The sequence below is a fragment of the Neoarius graeffei genome, chromosome 4, assembly GCF_027579695.1.
Source record: "Neoarius graeffei isolate fNeoGra1 chromosome 4, fNeoGra1.pri, whole genome shotgun sequence".
In the NCBI taxonomy this organism is placed as follows: Eukaryota; Metazoa; Chordata; class Actinopteri; order Siluriformes; family Ariidae; genus Neoarius; species Neoarius graeffei.
Window position 1 is genome coordinate 87,884,118 of NC_083572.1, and position 12,307 is coordinate 87,896,424.

At 39.4% G+C, this 12,307-nt stretch overlaps 1 protein-coding gene across 19 annotated transcripts in view; it reads left to right on the forward strand.

Annotated features, from left to right (window-relative positions):
* dock7 (dedicator of cytokinesis 7) overlaps positions 1-12,307 on the forward strand; it is a 251,625-nt gene that overhangs the window by 60,233 nt on the left and 179,085 nt on the right. For all 19 annotated transcript variants that reach the window (XM_060919936.1, XM_060919938.1, XM_060919940.1 and 16 more), the window contains exon 3: positions 7,546-7,721. In XM_060919936.1, the coding sequence (XP_060775919.1) occupies positions 7,546-7,721 (176 nt within the window). The remainder of the gene's footprint in view (positions 1-7,545; positions 7,722-12,307) is intronic.

The window sequence follows — 12,307 nt, forward strand, 5'->3', positions numbered from 1 at the left end:
AAATTTTCGCTCGAGCATTCAAATCATGGTAATACTGAGAAAATTCAGCATTGTTTACAGACACGCTTTCAGCAACTGCCATCCTAGTTGCTTTGTATATCCACCATCATGGCGGACGCTCATGACCATAGCACGTTTTGATCACATGGTTGCAAGTCCTCTATTAACCGATAATCTTAGAGGGTCACAAAGGTACTTTTGCCACACACAGATATGGAATGTTGGCTCGTTTTCCTGAATAAAGACATTACCAAGTATAATAGCTCTATTTTCTCATTTGTTTAAATGGGTTTGAAACATCTAATGATGTTTTAGGTAATATTTACTATTCATGCAGAAATAAAAGAAATAAACGTAAAATAAATGTATATAATATATAAAGTGGAAACAAAGCAAAATGTTTCACGTTCTTAGATTTTTCAAGTTGCCAGCATTTACCTTGATGATGCTCGGCACACTATTGGCGTTATCTTAACTAGCTTCATGAGGTAGTCACCTGGAATGCTTTTCCATCAGTCTTGAAGGGGTTCCCATATGTGTCAGATAACGTTATCCAGGGACAAATGTCGGCCCAGGAGCATTTTGAGTTATTGATAGTACAGTTTCTAAGCTTTGCAATGATGCCTTCCATGTGGAGATCTGACAATATTTGAAGAATGTGTGGCCTTTTGAAAGTGCATACCTCTTAAAACAGAAAAGGGAGAAAATCGCCCTCAAAGTTTTCCATCTCCGCTACTCTGGGTGCAGGGCGGGCACATAATGCTGCTCATTTGCATGACATTAAGGAAAGCTCTACCCCCTACGAGCTAGCACGATACTACTTTCATGTAAACAAATCACCACGTCAATTTTCCTTCCATGCAAAGTATGCTCAACACAATTATGAAGTACAAAAATAAGTCCTAAAGTATACTTTAACGTTTTGTGGTTGAAAAATTACTCACACCGTAAGAAAGATAGCACGATGATGACACAACTAACACAACACTAGTTTCATGTAACCAAACCACAACACTCTCTGTTACATGCAAAAATAACAAAATACTCACACCGTAAGAAAGATAGCACGATGATAACACAACTAACACAACGCTAGTTTCATGTAACCAAACCACAACACTCTCTGTTACATGCAAAAATAACCACACAGCCTTAGATTAATAAACTTACCCCATCAGAAAGAGAAATGGCGCCTTGCACACACCAATGCCTCCGATGGAATAATGTAGTCCTAGAACACTTCCTTTTGGTTGCGTTTTTTTTTTTTTGCTAGAAATGGTTATCTCCGATGTAAATACCGTGCATCTGTTTGCTTCGCGGTGTTTCAGCTCCTCTGCGCTCTGTTTAGCTTGCTCATTCCATAGTGAAATTACATGCCTGTATGCAGCTTAAGTAGCCACGAGCTCAGCTCGTATCATACAGCTGATTTGCGAAAAAACAAACAAAAGACTTAAATCATCATGTGAATGGCCCATATCGTAAGGCCAAAAAAAAAAGGTGTGTTTCCGGTAGCATGAAATACTAAAATAAGGTCGGTAGGTAGGAAAAAAGTTTTTTTTTTTTTCCCTTAAATTTTTTTTTTTTTATTTTGTTCGAAAAAATTAACACAAGTAAACATCTTACAAAATAGTATTTTGGCACAGAATCCTTCATACCACACATCATCATCATAAAATAAGTGTTTTAAATTTTTAAACGAATAAAAAAAAATATCGCGAGTGTTCGAGTTATGATCTACGGAAGCGTATTGCTGCCACACTCAAAAAAATTGGCTTAGAATCAAGTAATTACGTGAAAAGATATTGTTAACAAAGTTATCACGATTTTACAATATATTTATCATGTAACATAACATCACGTAATTTCATGATAGGAAATTATCGCGTTATTTCATGATCTTTTCATGTAATAACGTGAAAATAACATCCTAGGCTAGGCTACTTCCATTAAAAGCAGACGGCCTAGCCTAGCCTACTGTAGAACTTGGGTCGAGCAAAAACACAGAGTAAAAACATGGCTGAATCCTGAATGACTCCTATTTGTATAAATAGGGGACTACATAGGCGGCAAAACGTAGTGTTTTTCCCTGCCATGGAAGTGCACTTGTATACTAAAGAGGAAGCAATTTGCATTACAGCCTTGAATGAGGATTCAAAATGGTGGCTTGGCTCAGTTTTCCCTTCCTCCTTCAGTATACAAGTGCGCTAACATGTTTATGCAGGAGGGCTGATTAGAAGTGGCGAAACATTTTACTTTTTATCGTTTCTTTCACAACTTGAATGCGTTGAAACAAAAAATTATGACAAACTAATGCCGCTTACACTAAAATATCAAGGGAAATTTGTAATAAAAACTTTAGGGTCGGCAATTTCGACGCGGAAATTCTCGATCGGTCGGGTTACCGGAAACACTTTTTTTTTTTTTTTTGGCCTAATTTACCCACACCCCCCAGCAGGCTACAGCCCTGACAAAAACGAGACAATTTGCAACAAAAAAATGTATGCTTTTCCAACAAAACAATCTATTATCTGAAATACTGATTGCATTCTTCAAGATCTCAACTTGCACATGATGGAAAAAAAACGAAAATCACAAATTTCGAAAAAAAAATGCTTCTTTTGCGATTATCTCGGATTTGTTTCGGCCGACATGCGGCCCTGGATTCGGTGAGGTGTCACATATGTTGAGCACTTGTAACACAATTCCATACATTATATGGACACGAGTGTTTTACTGGGAAATGGGCCACTCGTAGTTTTCATACGAGCTCCATCCGGGACATGGAGAACCAAAACCGTGACTTAAATCTCTGTCACTCGTGAGGAAATTGATGAATTTTGATAAACTTGGGTACTTTTTTTTTTTTTAAATATTTTTTGGGCTTTTTTCCACCTTTATTGGATAGGACAGTGTAGAGACAGGAAATGAGCGGGAGAGAGAGAGAGAGAGATGGGGAGGGATTGGGAAATGACCTCAGGTCGGAATCGAACCCGGGTCCCCGGATTTATGGTATGGCGCCTTAACCACCTGAGCCACGACGCCCCACTTTTTGTTACTGAATGTGTCGATATAATAAGAAAATCACACGTTGGTTTGAAGATATGCAGTTTATCTTCTCGTGTTGAAAAACTTGCATTTTTCATACGAAATACATGGCAGATCTGAGTGATTTTATATTTAAATAATATTGACTGGCGTTGAGTGGTATATCAGATATATTCCATTCAGCTAGCATGATACTGAACGAGTCGAAGATGAGTAGCTGAATGGAATATATCTGATAGACCACGAAAAAAGCCTATTATTATTATTATTATTATTATTATACACTTCCAGTTTTTCAGTGTCCGTTGGTATGTTTTTCTCTTGTAAATATGCGTGAAGAATATCTAATGAAGTTTTGGTAGCCTCTCGGGTGTTTACACGTTTTTCTCTTCCTCGGCAAACAAAGAAATGCTTCTGCGCAACAGAAAACTCTCATTGGATATTCGCATCACCTCCGATGTGTGATGTCTTGTTGTCTTGATAATCATGCAGTATCGTAAACCATATTGAATGCTCATTCTCCATTGGGTAGAGTGATGTAATACACGTAGGATAAGTGATATGCTAACAATATTGCATGCTATCGGACCAGATGAATGGAACCTGCTAAAAGGGAATGGAATACATGTTTTTATTCCATTGAAAAAGTTTCCTATATGTATAATAAAGCTCGATGTCACTCGTGAGAAAATCGATGAATTGTTTTGATAAATTTGGGTACTTTTGTTTGTGGCTGTCTCTATATAATATAAAAAAACATGACACGGTGGCACGAAGATATGAAGTTTATCTTCTCGTATTGAAAATATTTTCACCACTCGAAGATGAACTTCATATCTTCGCACCAACATGTAATGCCCTTTTTATATATAACATAATTTTTTTCCGGGGCGGCACGGTGGTGTAGTGGTTAGCGCTGTCGCCTCACAGCAAGAAGGTCCGGGTTTGAGCCCCGTGGCCGGCGAGGGCCTTTCTGTGCGGAGTTTGCATGTTCTCCCCGTGTCCGCGTGGGTTTCCTCCGGGTGCTCCGGTTTCCCCCACAGTCCAAAGACATGCAGGTTAGGTTAACTGGTGACTCTAATGGGGCTTTTCCACTACCAACGCGGCTGAGTTGGGCTGAGCCGTGCGGTGCTGAGTTGGGCTGAGTCGAGCTGAGTGGGGCTGTTGGGGTTGCATTTCGACGACAACCGCGCTGAACCGTGCTGGCTGGAAGTGGGTGGACACATTGGGTGGAGTTAGCGAAAGTGGGTGGACGTCACGTGATGTCGTTAGGCGGCGCAAACGGTGACATCAGTGACCTTTTAAGCGGTAGTCTCACGACCCGGATGGTAAACAATAAACATGGAGGACATGGAGTCGTTAGTGTTGCTGGTCTTGGTGCTGTGGCTTGTTGTCACCGACAACGCCAACAGATACTGGCAAGAGCGTATAGGTGAGGCGAGGCGCATAAGGCTTCGTAATTCTTCTTCTTCCGGGTTTACGGTGTTTACAGATCCCAGCGTGCTCGCGGGGTGTGTGTGGGCATGTGAGGACACTCCTCCTCACCAATCAGTGCACAGGGGAGTGTCTCCTCACGCCCCTAGCCCCACTCGGCTCGGTTGGGCTCACTTCAGCCCTACTCCAAAACCGTGCGAGTTTTGGGTGCTGAGTAAGGCTGAAGTGAGCTCAGTCGTGCTGCTCTGAGGTAGTCGAAACGCGAGCCGTGTTGGGCTGAAGTGAGCTGAAAAAGGGTAGTGGAAAAGGCCCATAAATTGACCGTAGGTGTGAATGTGAGTGTGAATGGTTGTCTGTGTCTATGTGTCAGCCCTGTGACGACCTGGCGACTTGTCCAGGGTGTACCCCGCCTTTCGCCCGTAGTCAGCTGGGATAGGCTCCAGCTTGCCTGCGACCCTGTAGAACAGGATAAAGCAGCTACAGATAATGAGATGAGAATTTTTTTTTCCCCATATGTTATTTCATAGTTTTAATGTCTTCATATGTTCGCCAATGTAGAAAATTGTTAAAATGCAGAAAAACCTATGAATGAGTAGGGGTGTCCAAACTTTTGACTGGTACTATATATATCAGGTGAACAAGAAACCATAGAACCATATTACTTTAAAAATGGCCCTTCAGTGCAACACTGAATAAGTTGGGTTATGATCAATTTTACCAACTTTGCATCAATATCAGTGTTCTTATCGAAAATGCAGGTATAACAACTTACCTTTTTCTTTTTCTTGACGTCATATAAAGCCAAACTTGCAAATATTGGCTCAAACCTGAAAAGTAAGTGGCAAGTGAATAAGTGCAAAGCAGTAGATTATATTGTGCTCTAGTGGGGAGAAAAACATGAGACATTTTTAGCACACTGTCCTGCACTGACTTTCAGGGACAAGCACTTAATGAGCAGTCTCTGGCCATCCTTATCCCCCGCTGGCTGAAAGGCCCGAAGGGGGATTATGTCATGGCAATGTCCATCTGTCCGTCCCGGGAAGGGTGCTCACCTTCTGAAATCAACTCCTCTCATAATTTTTGGAGGAATTTCACGAAACTTGGTAGGATTCTTTATGTCGGTAATACACATATTGCAATTTTGTTAAATTCGGTCACATTTTACCAGAGTTACAGCCCTTGATTAACAAAATTATACTTTGACAATTTAATGAGTGTTTTTTCCTTCTGAAATTGAAACAATTAAAAAATATACATTGCACAGCTCCTAGAGATTGCAAATACCTGCACGAGGATAAATCAAAACTGAGCCGGCCAAATTGTCTAGAATTTGTGTAGAATGCTAAACCACAGCGATTCATCCAATCCCGTGGGTTTTTCTCGGGGTCTGGGTACCTTAATACAATTTCCCCTCCCATTGGTGACACGAAAGGAAATGGTCTCGAGATTAATTATTATGTGTTTAACTCTGGGTGCACGTGGGGGGGAACTGATCTCGAGAAGTTGACCGTTCCAGCTGGGGGAACCCTTACAGAAATCAACTCCTCTCACAATTTGTGGAGGAATTTCACCAATTCGGTCGCATTTTACCAGAGTTGTGGCTCTTGATTAACAACCTTGTTCTTTCACAATTTCGTGAAGGTGTGCTCGCCTTCTGACATCAACTCCTCTCATGATTTTTGGACAAATTTCTCGAAGCTTGGCAAAAGGCCTTGTGATATGACGGTAATACGCATATTGCGATTTAATTTCGTTTGTGAAAATTTTACCAGTTTTGACCCTTGATTAAATAACTTGTACTTTGACAATTTCATGAGGGTGTACTTTCTTCTGAAATCAACTCCTCTCACAATTTGTGGAGGAATTTCACCAAACTTGGCAAAAGGCTTTGTTATATGATAGTTATACACGTTGAAATGTCATTTAATTTGGGCAAAGTTATGCCCTTGATTATTAACAAACTTGTAATGTGGCAATTTCATCAATGTGTGCTTGCTTTCTGAAATCAACTTCCCTCACAATTTTTATCCCCCACTGGCTGAAGGGCCCGAAGGGGGATTATGTCGTGACTGTCTGTCCGTCCGTCCGTCCCGGGAAGGGTGCTCACCTTCTGAAATCTACTCCTCTCACAATTTTTGGAGGAATTTCATGAAACTTGATAGGATTTTTTGTTATATGTCGGTAATGCGCATATTGCAATTTTGTTCAATTCAGTTGCATTTTACCAGAGTTATGGCCCTAGTTGCCAGCGGGGGATATTGTGCTGTCAAAGCGCTCTTCTTACTTTAAGACATGAAGGTCAGTCCAGAAAGTTGCAAGAACTTTAAATATATCTTCAAGTGCAGTTGCAAAAACCATCAAACGCTCTGATGAAACTGGCTCTGATGAGGAATGTCCCAGGAAAGGAAGGCCAAGACTTACCTCTGCTGAAGAGGATCAAATTCATTAGAGTTAGCAGCCTCAGAAATCACCAGTCGGATTAGAACCTACATGAATACTTGAGAGTTCAAGTAGCAGACACATCTCAACATCAGCTGTTCAGAGGAGACTGTGTGAATTGCTGCAAAGAACCCATGACTGAGGGAGGCCGATAAGAAGAAGAGAATTGCTTGGGTCAAGAAACAAAAGGAATAGACATTAGGGCAGTGGAAATCTGTACTTTTCCTTTATTCCGAGTCCAAATTTGAGACTTTTGTTTCCAAACATTGTCTCTTTTGTGAGACGCAGAAAAAGGGAACGGATGGTGGCTGCATGTGGGGTTTCCACCATGAAGCATGGAATCGGATATGTGATGGTGTGGTGGTGCGTTGATAGTGGCACTGTTGGTGATTTCTTCGAAATTGAAGTCACATTTAACCAACATCAACCACAGCATTGTGCAGCGACATGCCATCCCATCTGAGTGAGCATATATTAAATATTAACTGTAGAAATAATATTCTTGGGTTAAAAAAAATACAAAACGTTTTGAATTTACTTACAGCATAGACTTAATTATCATATAGACATCGAGTCTGTTTTAATGGCTGCTTTTTTTTTTTTCCCCCTCTTCCTGTCTGTCTCTAGGTGCCGTTGACTGAGGCCGTGGAGCCAGTGGACTTTGAGGAGTATTTGATCACTCATCCGCCCATCATTGAGTCGGGACCTCTGAGAGATCTCATCGAGTTTCCTCCAGATGATATTGAAGTAATTTACACACCCAGAGAGTGCCGGACGCTGGGCCAGGCAGTGCCAGAGGAAGGGTGTGTATGTGATGCGTGTTCATATCCACTGTACTGCAATTGTGATATGAGTGTTTGCAGATTTGTCTGTGCTTGACACAGAGATGAAGATAATTATAATCAAATGAAGTATAGTGCCTTGCACAAGATTTCACCCCTCTTAAACTTTTCTACAGTGTACTATAGTGTTACACCTTGAAACTGAAATTGGGAATATATGGCATGTGTTCTACAAAATGTCCCATAATGTTGAAGTCAATTTCAAAAAAAAAAAAATCAAGTTAGCAAAATTATTTATGATAAAAACTGCAATATTTGTACCGGCACTATGAATACTACTATTAGCAATAGTACTACTACCGATACTGCTATTTCTACTACCATTACTAATACTATTACTGCCACAACATGTACTACTATTACTAAGCATGTAACAATTCATCCAATTCATGTTTCGGTTTGATTCACATTCATTGGGTTTACAATTTGATTTTCCCATGATATTTAAAAAATAAATAAATGAAAAATTTTAAAAGTTTTTTTTTTTTTTTTTGGGCTTTTTGCACCTTTATTGGATAGGACAGTGTAGAGACAGGAAATGAGCGGGAGAGAGACGGGGAGGGATCGGGAAATGACCTCGGGCCGGAATCGAACCCGGGGCCCCGGACCCATGGCACGGCGCCCTATCCACCCGAGCCACGACACCCCCAATAAATGAAAATTTTGTTGCCAAAAATGTGACATTTATTCTATCATTCATCATCAATTTAAATATTCCTTTTGTTAAATGGGTGGGGGACCCTTTTGTTTCATTTTCTTAACAATAATTTACCCACATTTGTAAAGGTTAGAGGAAATTATAATAGCCTGGTAATTAAAATATTCCTTTTATTAAAAATGAGAAAGTTAACAAATAGGCCTTTTCTTAAGAAACCTTTATGAACATTTGTACTACCTCCAATTGCTTGTTTTCAAGTGTAGGTCATATAGAAAGAATTTTCCCCAACACCCAATTATTTTTGTTTAGTGGACTGAAAGCTCCTGAATTCAAATCACAGACTTCCAATTTTATTAGGTTTTTTTAAAAATAAAAAAATTAATGAATTTAAGGCCACATGGCTCTAAATTCTCCGCTATTTTTTCCTGCTTCACCATGACGCAGTACAAGATACTACGTCATGCATGATATGATGGGCTTTCCCCGTTCGCACAAAGCATTGTGGGATGCAGATTTGAAACAGGAGAGAAAAATGGCGGACGTGAGTGTGCGAATGAAACGTGAAAGACCGACTACAGTAACGGAAAGCGAGAAGAAAAGATATTATGTTGCGAAGGAAAGGAAACGCAGGACCAAGCGAATAAATATCGGCGCTCAGCGAGCACCTCGGTGCAATCAGCTGTTCGTTTAGTGACAGAACGATGGAACTGTCAGTGCACGGTCAAAGGTAAACCTGCGCATGTGCACACGGACTTCCTCTGTCTGCTTGACTGTGTCAAGCGAGCGATTTCATGCACATTATTTGCTCGGGAATCCCCTCAAATTAAATAACTTCCCAGCCACAGAATGGCCTGATATTTTGTGAGATATTACAGAAATAAACATGTATCACAATGACCACATTTCAGAGGGAACTAAATTTCACCGATTTTATGAAATCGAAAGGCCGTCGAGCTTTAACTTTGATCATTCTGTAAAAAGAGAGGTTTGATTTCTTTTCAAATCTGTACAGTCAAGTGTACAAGTGATTGTGATTTTTATTTTATTTCATAGAGTTGAATTGTCATAAATTTGTATCATGATGCATCATTGCATGATGCATCACTAATACTGCCATGACTAATACAATTAGTGCCTCTACCAGTACTACTGTTCCGACTACCACCACCAATACTGTTATTGGCATGACCAATAGTATCATCAATACTCGTACTACTACTACCACAACTAAAACTAGCCTTACTACCACCTTCACTACTAATGCTGCTACTATTATTACTACCTGCCAGGACTACTATTGCTGCTACTAATGCGACTAGGAATGTTGCTTGTACCAGTGCTCTACTAGTACTACAACTTGTACTACCATCAATACTATTAATACTACGAATATTAATACTAGTACTACTATTGCTACTTGTACTATTGTTGCGGTTTCTACTGTTCTGCTGCAACTAGTGCTTATCAGTACTACTACTAATGTTACGAGAGCGGTGGCGACAATTATCGACACCTTAATGATCTTTTGGCCTTTCCAAAAGTAGAAAAGACTTTCAATACGTAAATTGTGCATGAATAATTACCCAAACTAACACTGGGGGGGAAAAAAAAGTTGATTCCGGATTACTTGGCGTATCAGATCATGTGACACCATTCCAGAGTTATTGACACCTTTGTCCACAGTTATCGACACCGTTCCACAATTATCGACATCCAGATGTGGTGTTTATTTATTTAAAAAAAATTAAAATAAAAAATCAATCGGTATGTGGTACCAAGTTAATAAAACACGGTTTTTATTTCAAATTTGTTTTACATAGACTTGTATTTAATACAAAATATATTTTATATAAATATCTGGATGTCAGTGCTTACATAAATGAGGTAATTCTAATGTTTGTAAGCAAATTAACTGAATGTTTAACTTGTCAGAAAATCTTTGTGTTCCAATTTTTACCCCCTTTCTAAGTATTTTCGTAGATCACGTTTTGTTAATCATTCGTTGTTTGTATTAATTTCTAGTTTTGTAGTTTACCAGTAAATGTCAACAGGCGATTCACACTGTAACCACATGAACATCCAGGTCAAAGGTCGCATGTCATTCCTCAAACCAAAATATAAAATGTCTACTGATTCTTGTAATATGTGAAAGATATTTATAACAAACTGCAAAAAAATATTTTCTGAATGGAATAGAAAAATCTGAATATTTCAAGCATGCAATTTTTTTAAATTTTTTTTTTATATGTGAGGAATTTAATTCTGGTCTAATTCTATTTACTGCAGTAGGATTCCAAATACTCTATAATCATTCCATTCTGTTATGAATCAGAAAAAAAAAATTATTATAAATCTCGGGACTTTTTTTTTTTTTTTTTTTTAAAGTACTTCATCTACTTGAAAAATGTTACCCAAAGATCGATCCATAACAGTTGTAAATGTCACTTAATTCCACAGGGTGTCGATAATGGTGGACACCGGTGAAAGTGATCACTATTATCGACACCTCACGTGATTTCTCAAACGCACGTTTAGATACAAAATGGCGACTGTCAGATGAAAGAGTAAGAAACAAAGTAGGTTTCGACAAGGAGATAATGAAATATGGGTGAATTTGATCAGTAAAAACATGTCCGTGATCTTTCCACCATGCTTACCTGCGATGATAACGTCCAGGTTTTCCTTAAATTGCTGATCGTGCTAAAAAAAAAATTCCATCTCTGGTAACGAGCTGTGTCATCAGACAACAAGATCAAAGGGTGGGGGGTGGGGTGTCTTCCGGTCGATTAATTAACCAGTAATAACTGTTGAAACTGAAACTCACTTTTGTAAAATACCTTCTTATTGGTAAATCTGAAAAGGCGTCTAATTACGGACTGTCGATAATTGTAGCCTCCGCTCTAGGAATAATACTCCTGCTACTTCAACTACTACTATACTGATAGTAATAATACTAACAGTACTGATACTAATGCTTCTACTACGACAGTAATTGTAGACATTATTTCTAGAGTACTTGTTATGCACAGGCTTCCTCAAATTGCAGTATAATAAGAGTATACACAAAGAATAAAAAAAAAAAGCGGCAGTGGAAAATATTGATGTATAAAATGAGTGGGCGGGGGGGATAATCTTAAATATACATGATAAAAATTCAAAATTAAAATAATGAAATAAAGATAAAATGAAAATACAACCCCGATTCCAAAAAAGTTGGGACAAAGTACAAATTGTAAATAAAAACGGAATGCAATAATTTACAAATCTCAAAAACTGATATATTGTGTTCACAATAGAACATAGACAACATATCAGATGTCGAAAGTGAGACATTTTGAAATTTCATGCCAAATATTGGCTCATTTGAAATTTAATGACAGCAACACATCTCAAAAAAGTTGGGACAGGGGCAATAAGAGGCTGGAAAAGTTAAAGGTTCAAAAAAGGAACAGCTGGAGGACCAAATTGCAACTCATTAGGTCAATTGGCAATAGGTCATTAACATGACTGGGTATAAAAAGAGCATCTTGGAGTGGCAGCGGCTCTCAGGTGGGGTTTACATTAGACCGTATCAGCGGATCATCAGATTAACGTTTTTAAAAACGATTAGCTTGCACACAGCAACGCCAATACACGATTCGCGTGCACACAGCAACGCCAATACATGGATACGCTAATCACATGACTAATTCGGCACGCAAGTTGAAATGTGTCAGTGCGGCTCATCGCTTCCTCCTCAGCGGCTGCGCTCCAAATCACTCCGCCCTGAACAGCGAGTGCCCTCTGGAGGGTGCGCACTCCGGCCCTGCGCAGCTCACAGAGCGCGCGAGTGTAGTGCACGAGCAGTGATTCGGGACTGAGCCGCTGTGCGCAAGTCACTTACCACTTG